General features: G+C 36.1%; 2 protein-coding genes across 2 annotated transcripts; one reads left to right on the top strand and one right to left on the bottom strand.

The window, feature by feature from the left end:
* The first annotated feature begins 3,169 nt into the window (after positions 1 to 3,169).
* On the top strand, positions 3,170 to 4,129 carry LOC101690007 (olfactory receptor 4K14). The gene has a single exon (XM_004781929.2). The coding sequence runs from the start codon at positions 3,197 to 3,199 to the stop codon at positions 4,127 to 4,129; it is 933 nt and encodes a 310-aa protein (XP_004781986.2). The 5' UTR covers positions 3,170 to 3,196.
* Positions 4,130 to 26,253: 22,124 nt separating this feature from the next.
* On the bottom strand, positions 26,254 to 27,195 carry LOC101687445 (olfactory receptor 4Q2). The gene has a single exon (XM_004781922.1). It carries the CDS (start codon positions 27,193 to 27,195, stop codon positions 26,254 to 26,256), a length of 942 nt encoding a protein of 313 aa, XP_004781979.1.
* Positions 27,196 to 27,691: the final 496 nt, after the last annotated feature.

The raw sequence follows: 27,691 nt of genomic DNA, 5'->3' as shown, positions 1-27,691 counted from the left end.
CAACCATTAGCAAAAGAAGCCCGAATTAACCTCAAATGATTAGGGGAGGTAAGTGGGATAACAATTATAAATAGTGTGCAAAATAACCCAGAGACTAAGAGATTTCATTATTCATGAACATATAAATATGGAGAAAGCAAATATTTTGGCACATAAAAACCTGATGCTCCAACATATTGTGCTTTGTCAAAGTTACATAAAATAATGTGCAAGGTTGGCCGATTTTCAGTATATTTTTAAAATGTAACCTGTTAATTTAATCTTCTAGAGGAAAGAAAGGTACATTTTAAAGTCTATTAACCTGATGAGGATATATATTATCCTGCTTAAACTATTAAAGTAATTGTACCTGTGTTTATATAGAACCTGATGTCTTTAAATCTTTCTTCCTTTTCACTTGGGAAATGAACATGAATTATTAGCACAAATTTCCACTTGAAAATATTCCCTAAGCTCCATTATGGTAATTGGCCATCAATGTCCCATCTTTAAGGGATTATTAATTTGATGGGAGAGAGGATATAGATATTTATATCTAAAGTCCAAAGAAGACTCAAGTCTGAAGTTCTCCAGTTTCTTAAAGTGATGCTTTTCTGGAATTATTTTCCAGGAGGAGGAGAAAGAGAAAGAGATTATTAAATCTTCTATAGAATAAAAAATATGTATGTTTTCAGAAGTTTCATTCAGGTATAGTAGATTTGAAAAAAAAGTTGAGGGATCAGCAGCACCAGCGGTGAACATCTAACCCCAGGTTAGTAAACAGCCTTTGATAGAAATTTAGTGAATATGTGTCTGAACATACAAGTCAACCAGAGACTAATTCATTCCATTATTTTTTTACATTAAAATTGTTGGAGGAAATAATATTAACTTGTCAGTTAAAATCAAATTTTGTCATTGTTATATTTGTTTCCCAAGTAGCATTTGCAGGTATACAAAATCAACTTCATTGTTTCTGATTATAAACTTAAGATTTAACGATCTTTAAAATGCCTTTGAAAATCACAGCGTGTTCTCTGAAATCAGAGCCCTATTTAAGTCTATTTATTCAGCTTTTTTTAGCATCCATTTTCAAAAATGTCTTTTATTTATTTATTTATTTATTTTCATTTCCTTGCCTCCTTTTTTTTTTAATTTTTTTCAATTTATTTATTTTCAGAAAAACAGTATTCATTATTTTTTCACCACATCCAGTGCTCCATGCAATCCGTGCCCTCTATAATACCCACCACCTGGTGTTTTATTGATATATAATTTATATACCGAAAACTCCACTCATTTCCAGGGTACAATTCAATGGTTATTAGTATATTTACAGAGTTGTGCAACCATAACCAATATCCAATTTCAGAGCATCTTTGATTCAATAACAAGTTAAACATTTCTTTATTTTTGCTTCCCAAGTTTTCCATTTGGGAAATCTCTAGAAAACCCATTTATGTTTCAGGTTTATATGTGAAAATTCTTAACGGCCTTTGAGCAAAAACATGTCAAAAAAGGAGTGGCCATTGTGGTCTGTAATATGTATGTTAGCTAATATCAGTGCTATCTAATTAAGTTTGTGAAGAGATCCTGAATTGTCTTCAGTAGTGTTTAACTTCAGATATATAATCCCATTTTAAAGAGGGGTAACACCTATTCCTAAAAAAATCTTGCAATTAAGTATTTTGATATAATCCATTTATAAAAGTTCAAGAGGAACAAAAGAATCTGAATCTCTGTTATCTTTACAAAAACCTGGTTGAGACTGGTGGTATTCAAGTGGACTAAAACAGATAAAATAACCATAGAATTCCTCCAGATTTTTAATTCTATCACAATATCATGTTCACATGATTAGAATATTTCAAATCTGGAACATGTAACTTTAGCTTCCTTTAAGTAGCCTTACCAAACTATTATTTCATGTTACAGTCTTCAATTTTGTAAAGGGCCAACATAGTAAAAGTTCTAACAAGGGACAGTTCTGCATCATTTGTAAAATTACTCATGAAGAGTTCTGTTCAATGTCTTTATAAAAATGTTTATACAATATCTTCCTCTTAGTGAGACAACTGGGGTACCACCTCATTACTCACGATAAACTGATAATGTGACCTATCCATCCCAACCCAGTTCTTCTTCAAGTTCAGAACTACCTTCTTATTCAAATGCTGAAATTATCAGTACTCATGTATACTGTGAAAGCTACCCCCTCCCTCAAATTATTGCATAGGTTTTATGCTCTGGTTCATGTTGAGAGGTTTTGGAAAATGTTTCTTTAATTGAAGCCACTCTAAAATCTTCAATAAGTAGTCAGTTTATACATAATAAATCTACAAATGAATTCGGTTATTGGCTTTTTAATCCCAAACCCAGATGATTAATAGAGATGACAAGAGCAGTAATAAAATGTGGGATCAGGGGAACTGTACGAACCTTAGGTTAATTGACTTATTTCCTTTTTCTAAAATATTTTTAAATTTTTAAAATTTATTTTTTAAACTTATTTCTTATCAGTGTAACAGAATTCTTTGTTTATGCACCACACCCAGTGCTCCGTGCAATACGTGCCCTCCATAATACCCACCACCTGGCTCCCCCAACCTCCCACCCCATACCCCTTCAAAATCCTCAGATTGTTTTTCGGCGTCCATAGTCTCTCATGGTTCATCTCCCCTTCCAATTTCCCTCAACTCCCTTCTTATACTATTGCTTTATTAACTGAAGAGAGAATGGGAAACTCGGTGTTACATAGCCATGGTCTGAATGCTTGAGCTTCTGAGTGAGCAAATGAATGTGGAAGGAAGAGATAATTTTACTACTACCAAAAGTCCCTGAAGGAGTCTGGATTGTCTAGATTTCAAAGCAAGCATTGTAGAGAAGGCTGCAAAAGTCCATAAATTTGTTTAAAAATTATTATGTTTCACACTTAAAATGGGTGAATTTTGGTAGGTAGGTACATTTTATCTTAAGTGGATTTAAAAATATTTTAAAAGGAAGATTCTAAACAGCCTAATTATGGAGACAAGCAAACTCTATTGTTGGACTTGGATTTAATCATCTCTGTATTGTATTTTATATTTTGTCTTACAAATTAAAATTACATTCAGATAAAATTAGGTGATCCCTTTCATGTGCCTGGTAGTTGACAGACCCTTTTATGTCCACCTCTTTTCTTTATATAGATTCAGGACACAACCTGAAACTTGAGATTATGGAGCTGCAGAATTACTCCTTTGTGTCAGAATTTGTGTTGTATGGACTCTGCACTTCACAACACCTCCAGCATTTTTTCTTTATATTTTTCTCTGGGATCTATGTGGCCACTGTGCTGGGTAACCTCATCATTGTGGTCACTGTAATTTCTGACTCCCACTTGCACTCCTCTCCTATGTACTTCCTGCTGGGAAATCTATCTTTCTTAGATATATGGCTAGCCTCATTTGCCACCCCCAAGATGATCAGGGACTTTCTTAGTGATCGAAAGCTCATCTCCTTTGGAGGATGTATGGCTCAAATCTTCTTCTTGCATTTTATCGGTGGGGCTGAGATGGTACTTCTGGTTTCCATGGCCTATGACAGATATGTGGCTATATGCAAACCTTTGCATTACATGACCATGATGAGCCGGCAGACTTGCATGGGGCTGGTGTTGGTTTCATGGGTCATTGGATTTGTGCACTCCATCAGTCAAGTAGCCTTTACTGTGAATTTACCTTACTGTGGCCCCAATGAGGTGGACAGCTTCTTCTGTGATCTTCCTCTTGTGATCAAGCTTGCCTGCACGGACACCTATGTCCTGGGTATACTTATGATCTCAGACAGTGGGTTGCTCTCCATGAGCTGTTTTCTGCTCCTCTTGGTGTCTTACACTGTTATCCTGATCACTGTCCGACAGCGTGCTGCTGGTGGGGTATCCAAAGCACTCTCTACATGCTCTGCACACATCATGGTAGTCACACTCTTCTTTGGGCCCTGCATTTTCATTTATGTGTGGCCTTTCAATCGGTTCTCTGTGGACAAGCTCCTGTCTGTGTTTTATACCATTTTTACTCCACTCTTGAACCCTCTTATCTACACATTGAGAAATACAGAGATGAAAACAGCTATGAGGAAACTGTATAACCAACGTGTGACTTCTCACTGAATTCCACCTTTCCTTATATTTACGTGTTCTTACTCATTTAGGGGATATCCTTTCTTTAATAGGGTTCCGCATAAAGATTTCATCCTGATGTTTTATTGGTATAATTTGTATTGTTTTATATTACAGAGAAATAGTTGTGGATTACAACAAAAATCATGTGTGTAATTTTATTCTATATAATTTCATACTTTAAATAAAATTCTATAATATCACTTTATGGTATCACTACCTTATACTCTAAGATTTATAATACATTATAATATTATAATTTTATTATATAATTTTGTATTATAAATATAATTTATAAGTATAATATAACTGCATTGTAATGTAATATTAGAATTGTATAGTAATTACTATGTAATATAACTTTATGTAAACAGATATACATGTACATACACTTTCAACCCACACATTCACTTTGGAATGGACTTGGCAATTTTCTTTTTGTTAAACCAGATTTCTCTTTATAGTTTATTTTGTTTACAATATTTATAGAAAGTGATTTGAATTTCCTAATTATAGTTCAATACACTAAGAGCTGTCAGTTTGTAAGCATTCGAGACATGAAATATTCAGCAGAAGGAAGGTATGTGAGAATAAAATGTTCTATCAATTTTTATCCTGGTTTTTAAGAGGAGGAGGGAAAAGACACTATTTCAAAATCTTATTAATATAAAAAGAAACTTTTTCTTGGGAATGTATATTATGCTTAAACTTTATATTGAAAAAAAATGAATGTATGTCAGTGAAATTCAATTACAGAAGTTAATTTTCACACAAGGTAAATCAAGGTATTTTACCAGAAGGTAATTTTCACACAGGGTATTTTATGGGTTAATATTTTATGGTGTAAAATAAGCTATTGTGTTACTATTTAAAATTCACTGGAGTAGGAAATTAATAAATTTTAACCCACAGACTTTAAATAAACCATACATCTACATTGTTTCTTAGAGTTGATTCTGTCCCTTGGGATGGAATCTATTAGGAAGGGTGTTTGAGTACCACAGAGCCAGATCTTATGCTGAGTTTTTGAATGCCTTGGGATCCTAAAAAGATAATTATAAACGAGAGTTAACATTTGTATTAACTTAACTAATGGTCAAAGAATTCAATCAATATTCTTGTATGTTGATTCTGAAACATCAAATGAATGGAGAGAATTGGCCAATGACTGGATTCCTTGAGTAACTGGATGAAATTTCTAATAATTTTGGACAGTGTTTTCAATAAAGAGAAACATGCTCCTGGGTACTTGTGGCTTCTCCTATGGCTGTAATCTCGCACATTTTCATAAACACTAAAAGAATATAGTTTGAAAACTGCCTTGGGATAAATTTCTCAGGAATCTTCTTCTTGTTTGCTACTGCAGTAAAACTATGTTTTGGAATTTCATAAAACTTCGGCCGTGTCAATATTTATGACCAATTATATCCCTGTATGTGAACAATTAAAGAGCTTAAAGCTCCACTCTCTTTTCACTACAGTATTATTTAAAATAAACAATATATGGAATTAACCAGTGTCTAAACAGAGGTGAATGGATAATACAGAATATTTATCAGCCATTAAAAAAGAATGAAGTGGGGAACCTGGGTGACTCAGTGAGCTAAGCCTCTGCCTTCAGCTCAGGTCATGATCTCAGGGTCCTGGGATCGAGTCCTGCATTGGGCTTTCTGCTTAGTAGGGAGCCTGCTTCCTCCTCTCTCTCTCTGTCTACCTCTCTGCCTACATGTGATCTCTGTCAGATAAATAAAATCTTAAAAAAAAAAAAAAAAATGAAGTGTTATCCCTTAGACAAAATGTCTGGACCTGGAGGGTATCATAGTAAGTGAAATACGTTAGAGAAAGACAAATATCTTATGATTTCTTATATGTGGAGACCAAAAAAAACAAAGCAAACAAACTGAAGAGAAAGAGATGACAGAGAAGAAACTGGCAGTTGTCAGATGGGAGAAGTGTGGATATGGGCAAAGTAGTTGAAGGGCATTAAGAGATACAAACTTCCAGGTATAAAATAAATGTCAGGGATGTGATACATAGGGAATATAGTCAATAACACAGCAATAACCTAGTAAGTTGACAGTAACTAGACTTCCTGAGGGGACCTAGGAATATTGTATGTCAATTATACTTCAATTAAAACAAAGAAAGAGTGGATACCAACATCGCTTTTAGGACGATGATATCTTATTCGTATATTATTGAAGAGAGCAAAAGCAGGGTTAAAATCTGAAAGTGAAAAGTTTTATTTATAAACATGCTAGAATACATTGAAATAAAAAAGGAAGAAAATATATTGTGTCTTGAGAGGTTAAATCCCGTTATAAATGAACATCATGTCTATGGGAGTCTGTTTCATGTTTTTCTCTTAATGCCTTTATTTAAAAATTTTGCGGAGCATTTGAGTTTCCCTCTGAACAAACGGGAAAAAAAGTGTTCGTTATCCCAACCCCCACCCCCTCCCTCCTGCCCAGTAAGGCCCAGCTGGGAGGGCATTTCTGTTGCCTCTGAAATCTTGAAATAAACATCAGAAGAAACAACATCAAATGTCAATGTTGCGCTAAGGCGGGCAGTGGGTCCTAGAAACCTGTCTGCCAGAGCATCACCCAGTCTGCACCGCAAGAACACGCAAGGGCTCCAGGCTGTGGTGGAGCCTGTGGTTAGCCAGGTGCGGGCGCAGCAGGGAGTCCTGGGCCAGGGCCGCGGGGGCTGCCCAGACGGCCGCCAATAAAGCGCTCCGGAGGTGGTGCGGCGCTGGCGTGCCTTCCTTTGGGCGTCGGTGCTTGCGTGTCTCCTGCTCCACCGTGCTGAGGCAGCTGGTGTTGTCCAGAAGGCCTCGGGGCAGGGTCGGCCATTGGTGGAGCACAGACTGGGGCCAGGCCTGGCTGCCTGTGTGAGACCTCAGGTGTGCCTTACTAGCTCCCTGAAGGGCCGGGAGGCCTTCCTGACAAACGTGGGTGTGCTTGCCAGCGGAGGCTCCTGCAAGGCATGGCCTGCTTCCTGTTGCGGACTCCGAAGATGTCACCGGCCACTTGTGGGGGACGCTCGATCTCCATCAGGTAGGTGAGCCGTCAGCAGGCCCCGGGTGGAGGCGGCGCCGGGTCGTGTTGAAGATCCGGATCGCGTCTTCATTCTGGCCGGGTCGCCTTGTGGAAGATCATGCCCAGGTGTTGTCCTCCCGCGGTGCCCCTCTTTGTGTGATGTTCCTGCAAGGCTCCTTCTTGATGGGCCCCACATAATGGCCCATCTTGAGTGTTCTCCCGATAGGCTTCTGGTATGGCTCTCCTTCCTCGGGCCCTGTACTTGGGGCCTGTATTGTGGTGATGTCACAGCATATGCAAATAGGGAATGAGAACTTTGGATTCAGGAAATTTGTCCCGACCTTGGGCAACCATCAGTCGGGGATGGGGCAGTGATTTCAGAGTTGTGTGGGTCAGTCAGCAGCTGTAGTCAGTCTGGTCCCAAAACTGACTGGGAAAAGACATTGTGGTTGTTTCAGGGAGGGGGTGATGAATGCTGTTTTACAGGTCATCCTAATTAAAATGTCAAAATGGAGGGCTTCCAGAGAGTTCCTGAGAACAAGACTGAGAGAAGGGGCTAGTCTTTTAGTGTCTTCCATTTCAGTTGAGACTGCATTCTTTAGGGAGGAGAATCCCATCATAGCCATTTCAGATTCTGCAGTGCTTCCATTGTGCAGTTAACATGGAGTGGGGGAGTATAGAGAGAAGTTAAAAGGAAATCTATCTGCCTTGGGATTAATTTCCTTAGTTATTATTGGTGTAATAATGACTATTGACTTTGTAGATTATAGAGATAGCCACTTTTTTTCAAGATATGTCTAGTAACTATTTATACATTTGTTCAGTTAATGTCAGGCACCTACTATGTTTCAGATTAGATCACATTCTCAGTGTAGTGGAATAAAAACAAGGAAACGGTCACAAGATATGCTGTCATGTGAGGTCTATGGTAATGATAAACATGATATTTGAGTTCAGGAGAGGGAAATTTAATCCAGTCCTCATGGTTAGGAAACACTTCCCTTATTAACTCAATTTTTCTCTGATTTCCAAGGATTTTGTATTTTCTCTTATTACTACACACACATAGGGTGCTTAGCACAGAACCAGTCCCTAGTAAATGCTGATAGATACTAGATCCCACAGGTGTTCATGATTTTGTAGATCTATCTAGTTGATCTTTTTTATTTTTTATTTATTTTATTTTTATTTAAACCAAGTGGCTCTTACCTGCAGTCTGTGCCCAGCTCTTTATCTTGCTTTGACCAAATCCATGAAGATAGTGTGTACTCTTTCACCCTCACTTTAGATGCAGAAATCCCTGGATTTTAGTTGTCTGGATGGGAAGAGGTGCCTGCTTGAATTGTTAGGGAAATGAGTGAGCAAAATCACCAGTTTTCCCCCAACTATGGGCTTTTGTAGGGAATTTGTGATTGTCAGTGCACAGGGAACTGCAGATTGTATGTTTGTTTGTTTGTTTTTCAAATTAAATTCTGGTTACTTAATGTGCCTGGATGGCTCAGTGGCTTAATCATCTTCCTTCAGCTCAGGTCATGATCCCAGGGTCCTGGGATGGAGCCCCAGCTCAGCAGAGTCTCTGCTGCTGCTTCTCCCTCTGCCTGTTCCCCTTACTTGTGTGCCTGCCTCTTTTCTCAACCCCTCAAATAAATAAATAAAATATTAGGAGAATTCCAGTTAGCTTACAGTGTAATATTTTCAGATATACAATATAGTGATTCAGCACTTCCCTTCAACACCTGTTGTTCATCACAAGTGCCCTCCTTAATCCCCATCACCTATTTGACCCATCCTCCCACCTACTTCCCCTCTGGTTATTATTTTCTACACTTTAGAGTATTCCCTGGTTTGTCTCTATCTCTCTCTCTGTTTTCTCCCTTTGCTCTCTTGTTTTGTCTCTTAAATTCCACCATAGATTTTTATTTTTCTTTTAAATTAGCCTCTATGCTCAGTGTGGAGCACAGCATGGGTCTGGAACCTAAGACCTTGAGATCCAGACATGAGCTGAAATCAAGAGTCTGACACTTAACCGACTGAGCCACCCAGGCTTCCCTTGCACCGTAGGTTTTAAATAGAGGAACTTTTTTGAATTTCAAGGTAGTGTTTATGAAATTCACCTTCCTATTTTGAAATAAGGTAAATAAAATAGAGAATATAGAGTTTTTCAAAGTGTAACTTGAAAGATGCTTTTCAGAAAGCAAAGAACATGAATCCATCATTGCTTTGCTGAATTAGTATTCTAGGAATGAATCCCAGAAATGTGCTTCTTACTCTAAGCTGCTTCAGGTAATTCTAATTCATAATCCTGACTGAGAACCACTGGATAATTGTTGACATTATCCATTTGCAGTAGTATTTGCTATTAAGGTTTGGTTGGAAGGATTTGCTCCTGTGAGAAATCTCTCAACAGAATATGATGCATTCTCAGATAAACATCATGAAGTTATATTAAATCAAAAACTGTGACCTCATAAAATGTGTTGTTTATGGACAGAAGAGTAAGTTGCTGAGACATTGCTGTGAATTTGAAGGCCTCTTAAACATTTCTTCCTTTACCTGCAGTCATAAAGGGATCAGTGGCTTCCTCTTTTAATTCTCTGTGATATATCAGTGTTTTTTAATATCCTTATAATAATAACTATAATAATAATTTTAATAATATATATAATATATAATAATAACAACATTATTTAAGCTTTGAAATCAAATTATTTTGTGTAAAGAAACTTTTAACATAATTTCTAAATGCTAAATTATCAGGGGTGCATGGTTGGCTCAGCAGATTAAGCCTCTGCCTTCTGCTCAGGTCACAATCTCAGGGTCCTGGGATCGAGCCCCACATCTGGCTCTCTGCCCAGCAGGGTGCCTGCTTCCCCCTTCTCTCTCTGGCTGCCTCTCTGCCTACTTCTGATCTCACTCTCTGTCAAATAAATAAACAAAATCTTTAAAAATAAATAAATAACTTCTGCCCATTTTTTGATATGATTTTCTGTTTTGTGTGTGTTGAGTTTGAGAAGTTCTTTATAGATCCTGGATATCAATCTTTTGTCTGTACTGTCATTTGCAAATATCTTCTCCCATTCTGTGGGTTGCCTCTTTGTTTTCTTGACTGTTTCCTTTGCTGTGCAGAAGCTTTTGATCTTGATGAAGTCCCAAAAGTTCATTTTTGCTTTTGTTTCCTTTGCCTTTGGAGACATATCTTGAAAGAAGTTGCTGTGGCTGATATCAAAGAGGTTACTGCCTATGTTCTCCTCTAGGATTCTGATGGATTCCTGTCCCACATTGAGGTCTTTTATCCATTTCCAGTTTATCTTTGTGTACGATGTAAGAGAATGGTTGAGTTTCATTCTTCTACTTATAGCTGTCCAATTTTCCCAGCACCATTTATTGAAGAGACTGTATTTTTTCTGCTGTATATTTTTTTCCTGCTTTGTTGAAAATTATTTCATTATAGAGTTGAGGGTCCATATCTGGGCTCTCTACTCTGTTCCTCTGGTCTATGTGTCTGTTTTTTTGCCAGTACCATGCTGTCTTGGTGATCACGGCTTTGTAGTAAAGCTTGAAATCTGGTAACGTGATGCCACCAGTTTTATTTTTGTTTTTCAACATTTCCTTAGCAATTTGGGGTATCTTCTGATTCCATACAAATTTTTGGATTATTTGATCCAGCTCTTTGAAAAATACCAGTGGAATTTTGATAGGAATGGCATTAAAAGTATAGATTTCTCTAGGCAGTATAGATATTTTAGCAATGTTTACTCTTCCGTTCCAAGAGAATGGAACAGTCTTCCATCTTTGTGTGTCTTCTTCAGTTTCTTTCCTCATCACTAGCCATCAGGGAGATTAAAATTAAAACCACATTGAGATACCACCTTAAACACCAGTTAGAATGGCCAAAAGTAGCAAGATAGGAAACAACATATGTTGGAGAGGATGTGAAGAAAGGGGAACCCTCTTCCACTGTTGGTGGGAATGCAAGTTGGTGCAGCCACGTTGGAAAACAGTGTGGAGATTCCTTAAGAAATTAAAAATGGAGCTTCCATATGACCCTGCCATTGCACTACTGGGTATTTACCCTAAAGATACAGATGTAGTGAAAAGAATGGGCCATCTGTACCCCAATATTTATAGCAGCAATGGTCACGGTTGCCAATCTGTGGAAAGAACCAAGATGCCCTTCAATGGATGAATGGATAAGGAAGATGTGGTCCATATAAACTATGGAGTATTATGCCTCCATCAGAAAGGATGAATACCCAACTTTCATATCAACATGAACCGGACTCAAAGAGATTATGCTGACTGAAATAAGTCAAGCTGAAAGAGTCAAGTATCATATGGTTTCACTTATTTGTGGAGCATAAAAATAACATGTAGGACATAGGGAGATGGAGAGGAGAAGGGAGTTGAGGGAAATGGAAGGGGGAGGTGAACCACGAGAGATTATCGACTCTGAAAAAACAATCTGAGGGTTTTGAAGGGGTAGGGGTGGGAGGTTGGGGGAGTGAGGTGGTGGGTATTATGGAGGGAATATTGCATGGAGCACTGGGTGTGGTGCAAAAACAATGAATCCTGTTACACTGAAAAGAAATTTAAAATAAATAAATAAATGCTAAATTCTCAAAGAGGACCCCTCAAATTTCAGGATTTCAATTTGAAGTAAAACTCCATTCCTATACATGGGGACATGAGTTTTTCTTCATTCCTCTATCTTCCTCCTTGATCAGATGCAGCTTGAAGAAGAAAATGTTAGGAAGACTTTCATAGAAAGAAATATGTGTCCAGCCATTGGTTTTCTTGGTATTGCCTCCTTCCTCCATTAGGAGGGCCCTGAGATCTTGCCCAAGGAAGGGGCAAGATATGTGATTCTATGCTTCTGTTTAAGAAACACTTCCTCCACAGGTTTGAATATTTGATAAAAGAAATCAACTTTCATTGTTCATGGGCCCTCCTTCTGGGCCCCCAGGGAAACTATACTTTAAAATTTACCTGGCTTAACCAGGCTTCAGAGCATAGACTCTTTCTGCTCCAGCATACCTTGCACTTATGCTTCAGTATCAGATAAACTAAAAGAAATACTTCAAACTTAGAGAGATTTTTATTCTTACATTAAGTTCTGATCCCATACATCCCAAGCTCTGTACATATAAAAATTAGAAGATAAAGTTTATAATTTTCTGGGTGTCTTTGCTCATGATGATTCACAACAGTTTTCTTTGTTAAGAGTTATTTATTTTTAGAGAGAGTACGAGTGTGTGTGCATGCATGGGAACATGAAGATTTGGAAGGTGGAAGGGTGAGGCAGACAGAGAGTCGGAGAGAGAGAATCTCAAGCCAACTCCCCTTTAAGCATGAAGCCCAACATGGGGCTAGATCTCATGACTCTGAGATTATGACCTAAGCCAAAATCAAGAGTCAGACCCTCAACTGACTGAGCTACCCGGAACCCAGATTTTTAACTCTTGATGTAACAAGTCCATAAAATTAAACATTCATTCTCCTGAGCACACTCTTCATAAAGATTGTATATCTCAGGCAACAGTCCTAACTTGGACTCCAATGAAACTTTCTCTTTCTGAAGTTCTAAAAGATTTGTTTATTTTGCGTTGACATATCTAGAGTCAGACTTTCTAGGATGAAAACCCTGGAGTTATATAATTTTGATACTATATCTGTTTTCAAGGAATGATTAAATCTGAAGTTTTCAGGTCTTTGTTAGATTCAGTCCATTTCCATTTTTATCTAGGTTCTTCAAATGTGGGTATTTTGAAAATTAGAGACTATGACAATTACCTGAGTATGCAAGTCTTTCCTCTTTGAGACTGTGGTGTGAAGGATAGCTTCCTTGGGCACTCCAGTTTCTCAGCTTTATCTCCTCAACTGAGGAAGTTCATCTGACTCTATCCGGGTTTCTTTTCTCTGTGCTGCAGCCTCTAATCTCTCACAGCAAAAAAGCCTGCATACTTGTAGCACTCCATTTATTTGTTTCCTGTCTCAGAGACTACTGTATCCTTCATTGTCTGAAGTCCAGGATTCTGAGAATGGTTATTTCATGTTTTTAAGTGTCTCATATGGGAGAGTAAGTCCAGTCTGTGTTACTCCATGTTAGGCAGAAGCAGAAGACATGGGCCACGTGAGAAATAGAAAATTTCTTTTCCTGAAAATAAGTCTGGATATGAGTGAGATAAATGGAGTGTAAGATTCTAGTGGTAAGTATTAGAGGTGCTGGGTGGAAATTAGAGGTTCATCATGAGAAGGTTGAAAGAGTAAGAAAACTCAAAGTTTATACTCTTGAATTCACAGTTTTTCTCAATTATAAACTAAAAACAGTAACCTGAAATAGTAGAGAGTAGCAGTAGAGAGTAGCTCCATTGCCAATTTCTGAGACCCAGCAATTGAATAATTTCTTTGCATTCTGTCAAATGATTTTTTTCTGCATGCATTAAAATAAAATAGTTTTTCTTTAATCTATTACTATTACAGTGGGAATTTCTGTAAAATTGATCCATCTTTTGATAAATCATCCTGGGATTAAACCCAATTGATTTGGGAATGATTAAATACAGTATTGGTTTGAATTTGTAAAGTGTTAATTTTTTTGCAACTGTTATAGTAATTAGTGAGGTTGGTTTATAATTTTATTTTGATGTTCTTTTCTTCTTTGGCATCTTATGATAAGTTTGAGAACTTACTTTTTCCTGAAATACTTCTTTGGAAGGGAAGACATTTATTTTCTAGAAAATTTATCAATATCTTTTATAAAGTTTTTACAGCCTGGTACATTGGGGAAGGATTAAACAGGGGAAAGTATTACTACCAAAATCCAGTTTCTTTTGGCATTTTTGTTTGGATCCTGCCAGAAGTATATTTTAAAGTTATTGAAATTAATAACACTTTATCTTTCTACTGTTAATATGTAAACATTTTTACTGAAGAATTACATGCATTCAGAAGAGTACTCAAATAATAGTTTTATGACTCAATAAAATTTCAAAATGTGAAGGCAGTTGTGTTACCATCAACCACATGGAGAAATGTTGTCAGTACACCATAAAGCTTCTTTAGTTCCCCCTTTTATTTTCTTTTACTAAGGGTATGGTTATGACTTTCTATGTATGCATTATTTTTTTCTTTTCTTGAACTTATAGAAATTAAATTATGCAGTATGTGCACTTGTAGCACAGTCATTTGTAAATGACTATTCTTTTTGTTTTCAAAATGTATGGTTTTGAGTTTCTTTTTATTGTTCCCAGATCATAACTCTGGGAAAATGTGACATAAGCTGTTATACTGGGAACCTGGGTTCATTTCCAGTATCACAGGAAAAACTTTGTTTTTTTTGTAATTTTTAAATTATTTTTTTCAGTGTTCCCAGATTCATTGTTTATGCATCATACCCAGTGCTCCATGTAATAATATATGCCCTACTTAATACCCACCACCAGGCTCACCCAACCCCACACACCCCACAGTTTATTTCTCAGAGTCCACAGTCTCTCATGGTTTTTCTCCTCCTCCAATTTCCCCCAACTCATTTCTCCTCTCCTCCCAATGTATTCCATGTATTTCTTATGCTCCACAAGTAAGTGAGTAAGTAAGACCATATGATAATTGACTCTCTCTGCTTGACTTATTTCACTGAGCATAATCTCCAGTCCCATCCATGATGATACAAAAGTTGAGTATTCATCCTTTCTAATGGAGACATAATACTCCAGTTATACATGGACCGTATCTTCTTTATACATTTGTCTGTCAAAAGGCATCTTGGCACTTTCCACAGTTTGGTGACTGTGGCCATTGCTGCTATGAACATTGGGGTACAGACAGCCCCTCTTTTCACTGCATCTCTATCTTTGGGATAAATACACAGTAGTGCATTTGCAGGGTCATAGGGTAGCTCTATTTTTAATTTCTTAAGGAATCTCCAAAGTGTTTTCTAAAGCAGCTGCACCAACTTGCATTCCCATCAATAATGTTAGAGGGTTCCCCTTTCTCCACATCCTCTCCAACACATGTTATTTACTGTCTTGTTAATTTCGGCCATTCTAACTGGTTTAAGGTGGTATCTCAGTGTGGTTTTGATTTCAATCTCCCTGATGGCTAATGATGATGAACCTTTTTTCACATGTCTGTTAGCCATTTGTATATCTTCTTTGGAGAAGTGTCCATGTCTTCTGCCCATTTTTGGATATTATTATCTGTTTTGTGTGTGTGGGGGAATTTGAGGAGTTCTTTATAGATCTTGGATATCAGCCCTTTGTCTGTAATGTGATTTGCAAATGTCTTCTCCCATTCCTTGGGTTGCCTTTTTGTTTTGTTGACTGTTTGCTATGTGGTGCAGAAGCTTTTGATCTTGATGAAGCCCCCAAAAGTCCATTTTCGCTTTTGTTCCCTTTGCCTTGGAGACATGTTTTGAAAGAAGTTGCTGTGGCCGATGTTGAAGAGGTTACTGCCTAAGTTCTCCTCTAGAATTTTGATAGATTCCTGCCTCACATTGAGGTCTATTATCCACTTCAAGTTTATCTTTGTGTGTGGTATAAGAGAATGGTTGAGTTTCATTCTTCTACACATAGCTGTGTTATTTTCCCAGCATGATTTATTGAAGAGACTGTCTTTTTTCCACTGTATGCTTTTTCCTGCTTTGTCGAAGATTAGTTGACCATAGAGTTGAGGGTCCACATCTGGCTCTCTACTCTGTTCCACTGGTCAGTGTGTCTGTTTTTGTGCCAGTACCATGCTGTCTTGGTGATCACAGCTTTGTAGTTAAAGCTTGAAATTAGGCAACATGATGCCCCCAGTTTTGTTTTTCTTTTTCAACATTTCCTTAGCAATTTGGGGTCTCTTCTGGTTCCATACAAATTTGTTCCAGCTCTTTGAAAAATGCTGGTGGAATTTTGATCAGGATGGCATTGAAAGTATAGATTGCTCTAGGCAGTACAGACATTTTAACAATATTTATTCTTCCAATCCAAGAGCATGGAATGGTCTTTCATCTTTTTGTGTCTTCTTCAATTTCTTTCTTGAGTGTTCTGTAGTTCCTTGAGTACAGATTCTTTGCCACTTTGGTTAGGTTTATTCCCAGGTATCTTATGGTCCTTGGTGCTATAGTAAATGAAATTGATTCTCTAATTTCCCTTTATATATTTTCATTTTTAGTATATAAGAAAGCAACTGATTTCTGTACATTGATTTTTAATCCTGACACACTACTGAATTGCTGTATGAGTTCTAATAGTTGGGAGTGGAGTCTTTTGGGTTTTCCATATAAAGTATCATGTCATCTGTGAAGAGAGAGAGTTTGACTTCTTCTTTGCCAGTTTGAATACCTTTTATTTCTTTTTGTTGATGGGAAAAGGTTTTTTTTAAAGATTTTATTTATCTGACAGAGATCACAAGTAGCAGAGAGGCAGGCAGAGAGAGAGGAGGGAAGCAGGCTCCCTGCTGAGCAGAGAGCCCAATTCGGGGCTCAATCCCAGGACCCTGAGATCATGACCTAAGCCGAAGGCAGAGGCTTTAACCGACTGAACCACCCAGGCACCCTGATGGGAAAAGCTTTTAAAAAATTCACATGAAGGGGCACCTGGGTAGCTCAGTTCCTTAAACAGTTGACTGTTGATTTTGGCTCAGGTCAAGATCTCCGGGTTCTGGGATGGAGCCCTGCATCAGGCTCTGCACTCAGCAGGGAAACTGCTTGAGATTCTCTCTCCTTGTCCTTCTGCCTGTACCCCCACCTCCTTGCATTTGCTCTCTCTCAAATAAATAAATCTTTAAAAAAGTACTAAAAAAATAATTCACATGAAGTAGGGTGTTTCCAGTAGGTCTTTGTCAATATCCTTTCTAAAATTAAGGAATTTCCTACTATTTTCATTCTCCTTGTGAGTTTCATCATAAGTGGGTAATGAGTTTTGTCCAATATCCTACATTTGTTGAAGTAAAAAAAAAAAAAACAAAACAACAAAAAAAAACCCCAGCTATTTTTATCTTTTACAACTTCTTTTGCTATTGGTTCTATTCCGTGCATCATAGTTTTAGTGCTTTGCTTTTAATAACATTTTCAATTTTTGTATTGCCAGTGTATGGAAATATAGTAGACTTTTAAAACTTCATATTTTTAAATACAGATTTAGAAATATTGTAAATATGGTGCAGAAGGGTCCTTTGTGCTTTTTATCTGATTTCTCTCAAGGCTTATATTCTATATACTTATCATACAGGATCAACTTCAGGAAATTGACATTGGAGCAATATATATGCTTGATTCTAAGTCATTTTGTCACTTGTTAGGTTCATGTAATCACCAGCCCAGTTAAGATATAGAATTATTCCATCACCGCAGTTCTCTCTTGTGCCCATTCCTCCCATCATCTTTAACCCCTGGCAACAACTAATCTGTTTTCCATCTCTATAATTTTGTCATTTGTAAAATTTTATGTAAATAAAACCAAACAATATGGCGTCTCTTGAGATTGAGTTTTTCTCATTTAGAATAATGCTCTTGCAATCCACTCAAGTTGTTGCAGTGTCAATGGTATATTCTTTTTTTTTTTTTTAATTGCTAAGTAATATCCCATGGTGTGAATATTGTACAGTTTATTTAATCACACACTTATTGGGGAACATTTTGGTTGTTTCAAGTTGTTGATTTTTACAAGTAAAGGTGCCAAACATTTGTGTCCAGTTTGTTGATATAAATTTTTCTCTGAGATAAATGGCCAGGTGTGCTGTTGCTGGGATAAATGGCAACTGTGTTCATAGTCCTTTAAGAAACTGTCAACTTATTTTGCAAAGGGGCTGGACCATTTTACATTTCCATTGAAATGTATGAGAAATCCAATTCATCCACATCTTCACCAGTATTTAGTATTTTCACTATTTTTTAAAATTTTAGTTCTTTTAATAGGCATGTAGTTATATCCCAACATGGTCTTAGTATGAATTTCCCTCAAGACTAGTGATGCTGAACATCTTTTCAAGTATTTGCTACCAATGTATATACCTTAGTGAGATATTTCTATTCAGTTTCTAATTGGATTTTTTTCCCCTTGTGGAGCTGTGAGACTTCTTTACCTATTCCAGAGATAGATAATTTTTCAGATCTGTGTCTTAGAATTTCCTTGAGAATGTAGGGCTATTTAGATTAACTGTTTTATGTTGGGTGAGTTAGGCTAGTTTGTGCATTATGATAACAAAGACCATTTTGTCTAAGTTGTCAAATTTATATGTGTAGATTTATTGGCAGTATTCTCTTATTTTCTTGATATCTGCAAGTTATATGGTGGTATTCCATTTTATTCCTGACATTGGTTACTTATGTCTTCTTTTTTTTCTCAGTCTTGCTAGGGGTTTTATTGATCTTTTCAAAGAGCCAGCTTTTTATATAGTGATTTTCTGTTTGTTTTTGTTTTTGTTGTTATCGTCGTCGTCATTGTTTTTAATCCCTTTGATTCCTACTCTTCTCTCTATAATGTACTTTCGCTTGCCTTGGATTTATTTTCTTATGTTTCCAGGTTCTTGATATGAGAACTTTATAACTGATTTGAGACTTTCCTTTTTTCTAATATAAGCATTTCATGGTATAAAAATCCCTTTCAGTGTTCATTTAACTTTGTCCCATGAATTTAGATATATTGTATTTTCATCTTCATTCAATCCATTACATGTTTTTCTCCAGTCCAATATATTTTTTTATTGTCCTTGAAATTCCTGCTGTGACTCATGGATTATTTAAAAGTGTTTTGTTTCCAACTGTTTGGAAATACCCAGTTACCTTTCTATTCCTGCTTTCCAGTTTGAATGAACCATAGTTAGAGAAAATCCTTTGTACAATTTTAATTATTTTAAATTTTTGAGGTTATTTTATGGTCCAAGATACAGTTTTGGTAATTTTGTGAATATTTGAAAAAACTATTCTCCTGTAGTTGAATGGTGTATTCAATAAAAGTCAATTGGGTTTTTTCAGTTGGCTGTGTAGTCAAATTCTTCTTTATACTTGCCGAATTTCTGTCTAGCTCTGTGAGTTGTTGAGAAAAGGGGCATTGAAGTCTCTAAATAAGATTGTGAATTTGTCTGTTTTTCCTTCCAGCCTTATCAGTTTTTCCTTAACAAATTTTGCAGTTCTCTTGTTTGGTGTATATATATTTTGGGTAGCTATTGTTATTGGACTATCCCCTTTTTCACTGTGTAATGTCCTTCTCTGTATCTGGTAATTTTCTTTTGCTCTGAATGTATTTGATATTAATAGAGTTATTCTAGCTTTTTTGGTGTTTGCTTGGTATATATAATTTTCAACTACTATATCATTATGTTTGAATTAAGTTTCATAGAGATGGCATTAAAAGGTCATTTTTCCATTTTTGCCAACCTCTGTCCTAAATTGGCGAATTTAAACTTTTTTTAATGAAATGCTTATATTTGAATGCTGATATGGTGTCTCCCCATGTATTTTTTATTTTATGTTTGTTTCCTCATTTTTCATTGCTCTCTTTTTTTTTTTCCTCTGCTGTCCTGGGCTTACTTGAATATTTAGAATTTTATTGTGATCTATCTGTAAAGGCTTCAGTGTGTCTTTTTTTCCAGTTTTGAGATATAACTAACATACAATGTGTAAATTTTAGTTATAAAATGGTTTGATTTCATACACATAATTTTCAAAATGATTATCACTGCAGTGTTAATACCGTCATCAAATCATACAATTACATTTTTTTGGTTAGAATGTGTAATATTACACTCTCAGCAATCTTAAAATATATACTATGTTATTATTAAATATAATCTCAGGCTGTACATATGATCTCCAAAACTTATTTGTTTTATAGCTGGAAGTTAAACCCTGTAAGTGACTTTTCTGAGTTCTCCCATATACCAAGCCCTGGTAATAACATTTTTTGTTTGTTTGTTTGTTTGTTTTTTTTAACCTTCTGTAAGCTAACATTTTTAGATTCCACATATAAATAATATCATAAAGCATTTGTCTTTCTCTGACTTATTTCATTCATTCATTCATTCATTCATTCATTCATAGTGCCCTCAAGATCCATCCATATTGTCACAAATAGCAGAATTTCCTTTATTCTCATGGCTGAATAATATTCCTGTGTGTGTGTGTGTGTGTGTGTGTGTGTGTATCTATATCTGTATGTCACATTTTCTTTATTGAGTTGCCTGTTGACAGATATTTAGGTTGTTTCCATGTCTTGGCAATTGTGAACAATGCTGTATTGAACATGGGAGTACAGGTATATCTTTGAGATCTTTTTTTATAAAAATATATACCAAGAGGGGTTGCTGGATTGTATGGCAGTTCCCATTTGTAATTATTTTACTCCTTTCTTTAGTGGCTACACCAGTTCATATTCCCACCAACAGTGTACAAGGATTTCTTTTTCTCTATATCTTTATCAATACTCATCCCTTATCTTTTTTGATGACCATAATTCTAACATGTGTGAGGTGATAATTCATTGTGATTTCAATTTACATTTCCCTGATTAGTGACATGGGGGTACCATTTCAGGTACCTGCTGGCTAGTTGAATGTCTTCATTGGAAAAATTCTTTTCAGTTTCTCTACCTATTCTGAGTTAGATTGTTTATTGATTAATGGATTAATTGCTATTGAGTCGTGGGAGTTCCTTATATGTTTTGGATTTAACTTCTCTTTTTTTGAAAGACTTTATTTAAGAGGGAGACAGAGAGAATAGAGAGTGTATGCGCATGAGCAAGGGAAAGGGCAGGAAAAGCAGATTCCCTGCTGAACAGGCAGCCTATGGAGGGCTCAACCCCCAAGACCCAGAGATCATGACCTGAGCTAAAGGCAGGTGCTCAACTGTCTGAGCTATCCAGGTGCCCCTTGGATATTAAGTTCTCAACAGATAAATGATTTGCAAATATTTCGTCTTATCCTGTATGTTGCTTCTACATTTTGTTGTGCAAAAGCTGTTTGATGATGTCCCACATTTTGATTTTTACTTTTGTAACTTGTGCTTTTGGTTACCTATCCAAAAACTTGTTGCTTGGACCAGTATCAAGGGATTTTTCCCTATGTTTTCTTCTAGGAATTTTATGGATTCAGGCATTATGTTTAAGTCTCTAATCCATTTCAAGTTAATATTTTGTGAGTGTTTTAATACCAGGATCTAATTATTAAAGATGGGGTCTTATTCTTCTGTATGTGGTTATCCAGTTTTTTAGCACCATTTATTGAAGGGACTGTTCTTTTTGCCATTGAGTATTGTTTATTCTGTTGTCTGTATATGTGAGGGTGTATTTCTTGACTTTCAATTGGTCTGTATATCTGTTTTTATGCCAATAACCCTTCTTTTTTTAAAGATTTTATTTCCTTGACAGAAGAGATCACAAGGAGGCAGAGAGGCAGGCAGAGAAAGGGGAAGAAAGGAAGCAGGCTCCCTGCTGAGCAGAGACCCAATGCAGGGCACGATCCCAGGACCCTGGGACCATGACCTGAGCTAAAGGCAAAGGCTTTAACCCACTGAGCCACCCAGGCACCCCTGCCAATAACCTTCTGCTTTGATTACTACACCTTTGAGTCAGGAGGTACAATTCCTCCAATGTTGTTTTTCTTTTTCAGAATTTCAGAAATATTGGGTATTCATAGTCTTCTGTGGTTTCAGACAAATTTTGTGATTGTTTTTTCAATTCTTTGAAAAATTACTATTGTACTATTGACAGAAATTACATCAAATATATAGAAGTCTTTGGATGGTATGGACATTTTAACAATTTTAATTCTTCCATTCTGTGAACAGATTTAAGATTTTATTTATTTATTTGACAGAGAGGGAGGGGCAGAGAGAGAGCACAAGTAGCGGGAGTGGCAGAGGGCTCATCCAAGGACCCTGAGATCATGACCTTAGCTAAAGCAGAGGCTTAACCAACTGAGCCACCCGCATGCCCCTCAAATGCTTTTCTGCATCATGGGGAAGAGCATATGATTTTTATCTATGATTTTGTATAGTTGGTATATCATATTGATTGATCTGCATATGTTGAAACATTTCATCCCAGGGATAAGTCCTGTTTGCTCATGGTATATGATCCTTTTTAGTGTGGAGCTGAGTTGGATTTGCTAATGTTTTGTTGATATTTCTCACATATCTTCAGGGATACAGGCCTGTACTCTATTTTTCTTACAGTGTAATTATTTAGCTATAGTACCAAGTTAATTCTGGACTTGTAAAATAAGGTAGAAGAAATTTTCCCCCCTTCGGAAAATTTCAAGAATTGTTATCATTTACCTTTCAGTGTTTAGTAGAATTTGCCAGTGACACCAGCTGGTGCTGGACTTCATGACTTAGTTTTGGTTTCTAGGTTTCTAGGAATTTATCCATTTCTTCCAGGTTTATCTAATTTGTTGGTGAATAGTTGTTAATAAAATTTTATGATTCTTTGTATTTCTTTGGCATCCATTGTAATATCTCTGCTTTCATTTCTTATTTTGACTCTTATTTTCTTAGTCTTGTGAAAACTATTGGTTTGGTTATATTTTTTAAAACGAGCTTTTAGTGGAAGGTATACAGAAAGGGACATTTATTCCATCTTGTTTCAGAACTGGGACTCTACAATTGATTTTACAATAAAATACTGACTTTGCATTCAATGATTGTGTTAAACTCATTTATTAATTTGATTTTTTGTAGATTTCTTTTGAATTTTCTATATACATACATTGTGTCATCTATGAATAGTATTTAGTTTTTTTCCCCTTCCAAATCTTTCTCCATTTTATTTCTTTTCCTTGCCTCATTATACCATCTGATTCTCGAAAACAGTGTTGAGTTAAAGTGATAATACTGCTGTATTACCATCATTTTGATGTATTTTCCATTGTCAAGGTGAAAGTTTTTAATACTGCAAAAGTGAATACAATTATTTATTTTATGTATTTGTGTAAATACTCTTTATCAGATTAAGTATTTCCTAGTATAAGGTTTTATGTTGTTGGTAGTTTACAATTTTTTTTAATGAATTGGTGTTGAATTTTATCAAAGGTTTTACTATATCTATCCATATATAAACATGGTTAATTATATAAATTGATTTTTGAATATCAAACCAGCCTTTCATACCTGGAATAATACAAGTTAGATTCATTTTGCTAATATTATACTAAGGATTATTATTTTCATGTTCACAGGTGAAATTAATTTTATTATAACCTCATTGTCGTGTTTTGGAACTAAAGACAAGTTTATGGCATAAAAAGACTTAAACTTATTTTCCATTTTTCACAAGTACTGTCTTCCTTATGTGTTTGAAGAATTCACTAATGTGAATTTTCTTTTTGGGAATTATTTTAAGAATAGATTTAATATTTTTAATAGATCTCAGCTTAGTGCCTTGAATAGTTTGAATAAAATGGGAAATTTTATTCAAATAATTGAACTTTTTGGTATAATTGAATTGACCATTGTTGTAAGTGGAGATTCAGGAGGTAGTGTGAGATTCACCACATGCCTTTTCCCTACCCTAGTAGTAATAGAATCCCAAGTGGAGATGGAGCAGAGACCAATTGCTGATCTGCACCCATATCTGTAGATTGGTAGGAATGAAGAATAAATACTTGTTGTGTTAAGAGAGTGAAGTTTAAGGGATGAAAATGATTTCATTATAAACTGAACAATGCGGTCAACTTGGGTTAGAATTATTTTTATTACTGAATTATAAAATACACTATTATGTTGGTTTCAGGTTTACAATATAATAGTTCTATAATTGTATGCATTACTCAGTGCTCATAAGTATTTGTGTGCTCTTAATCCTATCTATTTCACCCATCTCCCACCCATCCTCCCTCTGGAAATCACCTGTTTTCTGTATTTAAAAGCCTGTTTTTTTTTACTGTTTTTTTTTCTTTGGTTTGTTTTTTAAATTCCACGTATGAGTGAAATGTGGTATTGGTCTTTGACTGACTCACTTCACTTACATATACCGTCTAGATCCATCCATCTGGTTGCATATGACAAGCTCTCATTCTATTTTATGGCTAATATTCCATTGTGTGTGTGTGTGTGTGTGTGTGACACACACATCTTCATTATCCATTCATCTATGGATGGACATATTTAGGTTGCTTCTGTATCATGGCTGTTGTAAATAATGCTGCAGTAAGTATATGGGTGCATATATATTTTTAAATTAGTGATTCTCTTCTTTGAGTAACCTGAAAAGACCCTGAGTCACCAAAGCAATTTTGAGAGAGAAATGCAAAGCTGGACATATCACAACCCCAGATTTCAAGATATACCACATGTATAGTAACCAAAACAGTATAGGATTTGCACAAAAATAGACACATACATCAGTGTGGTAAAGTTTAAGGAAGGGATATTTCAGAGCTGTTTGCTTTCTTCATACTTGGAAAGATAGTTTGTAAATTTTTCATCAAGAAGTAGGAAACACTTTGAGAGTTGTCACATAAACAATATTTAATCAAAAAATAGACACATCAAAACACCTAGACACACACTGTTCATAGAACATATAAAAACCTTCATTTATCAAATACATTTTTATTGAATCTCTGTTTTGTTATAGGCATTTTAAAAAGCTTTGGGATGTAAAGGTAAAAAAGACAATACTTCAGTCTTCAATGAATTTACCTATCATTATTGGCTTTGTTCTGTCACACAAATTAGTTGCTGAAATTGCTTCTATAGTTCACTTACTTTAAAAAATAGTAGAAATACGGCACCTGGTGGCACAGCCAGTTAAGCCTCTGACTCTTGGTTTTTGCTCTGATGATGATCTCAGGATCCTGAAGTTGAGCCCTGCAGTAGCTTCTGCACCTAGTGAGGAGTCTGCTTGAGATTCTCTCTCCTGCTCCCACTGCTCCTCCCACTAGTGCTCACTCAAGTGAAATAAATAAATGTTTAAAAATGTAAAAAAAATTAAAAGCTGTAAAGATAAAAAATGCTGTAATGTCCATTTATATTTTGTGTCTATTTAGTTTTTAAATGACAATTCAATTTTCCTATCTTTGATTATAAAATTTTAATAAGGAGTGCAAAATCCTATGAAGTAATCTTAATATAATTCTGAAGATAACAAATACTAATGAAGGCTTTTTTTGTGATGATGGTGATCGTATTATAAAGTGTGACCAAATTTATAAAGATGAAAATGTCATGGCTCATTTCTGAGTATTTTCTAGCATCCTCCCTAAACTGGTTATGGTAGATCCTACTGTTGTTTCATTAAGGGAAATCAACCAGTTTAAATGTTCACCATATGTATCTTTCTGTCACTGAAAAAAATTTAATGAATAAATAATAGTTAAGTCCTCTTATGAGTTAAGTACCAGACTAAACTTATTCCCATCTTTTGCCCTTTTTAGCTCTCCCCAGGGCACTGAGAGTTAAACATCATTCTGTGTATGCTACAGCTAAGGAGAGTAGGGTTGCAATAATTTAAATGACTTGTCTAAGATTCACTTGATTAGTAATTCAAAGAAAGTTAGTTGAACCCGCACTATTAGGCAATTGCTCTCTGAATTGCACTACTGTATGGTAGTTGTGATGAATGATGAAACCAACTAATATATACCATTAGTTTGTTGTTACACAGTTATATAAAATGAATTTACTCTAATTCATCTGATAATTCTCTAAATACTTTGTGAGTGTAATAAACACATATACATTCCTTACTCAGTTCATTACAGACATCTGGTTAGATTGTGAAAGTTGAGGAGACAATAAAACTAGAGACAAGATGGAGATAAAAGTTGTGAGAGTTTGGAAGGGGTGGTTTGTACCAGTGTGTGGCATCAAACTAAATGAAAAGAATGGGTAGAATAAGGTTTGATCAGATGAGTGGGTAGAATGGAAGAATACAACTGATAAAAAAGCAGCAAACTGATGCTTCAGAGAAGAAAAAGGAGGCAGAAAACAGAATAATTCAGTATGAAAGGAGTTTTTCTGAGTTTCATTATAGTGCTATTAATGGGAGTATTAGGATTTAATGAAAGAAAACTGAACAATTAGCTTTGTAACTCATTAGTGTAAAAGTAATTATTTTAATCTCAGATTCTCTGCTCTCAAAATATCACTTCAACTGCTTATGTCTCCTGCTTTTTCCAAGTAAGTCCACTTCTGTCCCACAGTTTCTGCATGGCTGACTTGACCTCTTTATTCCGAAGTGTATAGATGAGGGGATTCAGCATGGGGGTAATAACGTTGTAGAGTACAGACACCATCTTGTCCACAGAAAATGTGGAGAAGGGACGAGCATAGATGAAAATACAGGGTCCAAAGAAGAGTGTTACCACCATAAGGTGGGAGCCACAGGTGGAGAGTGCCTTTCTCCTTCCCTCCTTGGAGCGAATCTTGACCAAAATAGTGGAATAGGAAGAAACCAACACCACAAAGGAGCTGGTAGAAATCAGCCCACTGTTAGATACCATTAGCAATTCAATGACAAATGTGTCTGCACAAGCAAGTTTGATGACAGGGGGAACATCACAAAAGAAGTTGTCCACCTGGTTTGGTCCACAGAAAGGTAGACGGATAGTGAGAATGGTCTGGACAGTAGAGTGCACAAACCCTCCCATCCAGGAGGCAGCTACCAACACACAGCATAATCTTCGACTCATGATAGTGGTATAGTGTAGGGGGCGACAAATTGCAACATAGCGATCATAAGCCATCACTGTGAGCAGGAACATCTCAGCTGCCCCTACAAAATGCAGAAAGAAGAGCTGCACGATGCATTGGTCATAGGGAATGAGTTTGTCTTTATCAAGAAAGTCAGCCAGAAGCTTAGGGGTAGTTACTGATGAATAACATAAGTCCAGGAAAGAGAGGTTGCCAAGAAGGAAATACATAGGTGATGAATTCAGATAGTTATCAGAAGCTACTGTGACCATGATGAGGACATTCCCTATCCAAGTGGACACATAGAAGAAAAGAAATAGTACAAATAACCCTGTCTCAATAGATGGGATCTGTGAGAAGCCTGCCAGAACAAAGTCTCTTACCACCTCTGTTTGGTTTTCATCCATTTGACCTGGCTCCTTGATCAAAGAAATTAAACAAGGGGCATTAGTAACATTGGAAGTAATATTTCATACAAAATGCAAGAATCTTCCCATTTCAAAGGAAATGTTTCTCTTGAGGATATATATCCTTATTCATTAGTTGAAAAAAATTATCTTCTCCTCAGTTGATACTGAATATATATTCAGTAAATTCTAAAGTTCCTTTAACTTGATGCATCTCTATTTTCCATCAATCAGTATTTTCTTTTTCTCTTAATTTTTACATTGAGTCTCAAGACTTAAGTTATATTTCCCTGAGATACTAGTTTTTTTTCCCATTCATTTTTTTAAATTAGCATATAATGTATTATTAGCCTCAGGGCTACAGGTCTGTGAATCACCCGATTTACACACTTCACAGCACTCTCCATAGCACATACCCTCCCCAATGTCCATAACCCCACCACCCTCTCCCAACCCACCCCCACCAGCAACCCTCAGTTTGTTTTGTGAGATTAAG

The sequence above is a fragment of the Mustela putorius genome, unplaced genomic scaffold (genome assembly GCF_011764305.1).
Source record: "Mustela putorius furo isolate JIRA1106 unplaced genomic scaffold, ASM1176430v1.1 tig00003896_pilon_pilon_pilon, whole genome shotgun sequence".
Lineage (NCBI taxonomy): Eukaryota > Metazoa > Chordata > Mammalia > Carnivora > Mustelidae > Mustela > Mustela putorius.
The sequence above is the reverse complement of the archived record's forward strand: the minus strand, read 5'-3'. Positions and strand labels throughout refer to the sequence as shown.

Bases quoted from the DNA above. Each gene is read 5' to 3' on its own strand.
- LOC101687445 (XM_004781922.1), bottom strand. From the start codon at position 27,195: ATGGATGAAAACCAAACAGAGGTGGTAAGAGACTTTGTTCTGGCAGGC.
- LOC101690007 (XM_004781929.2), top strand. From the start codon at position 3,197: ATGGAGCTGCAGAATTACTCCTTTGTGTCAGAATTTGTGTTGTATGGA.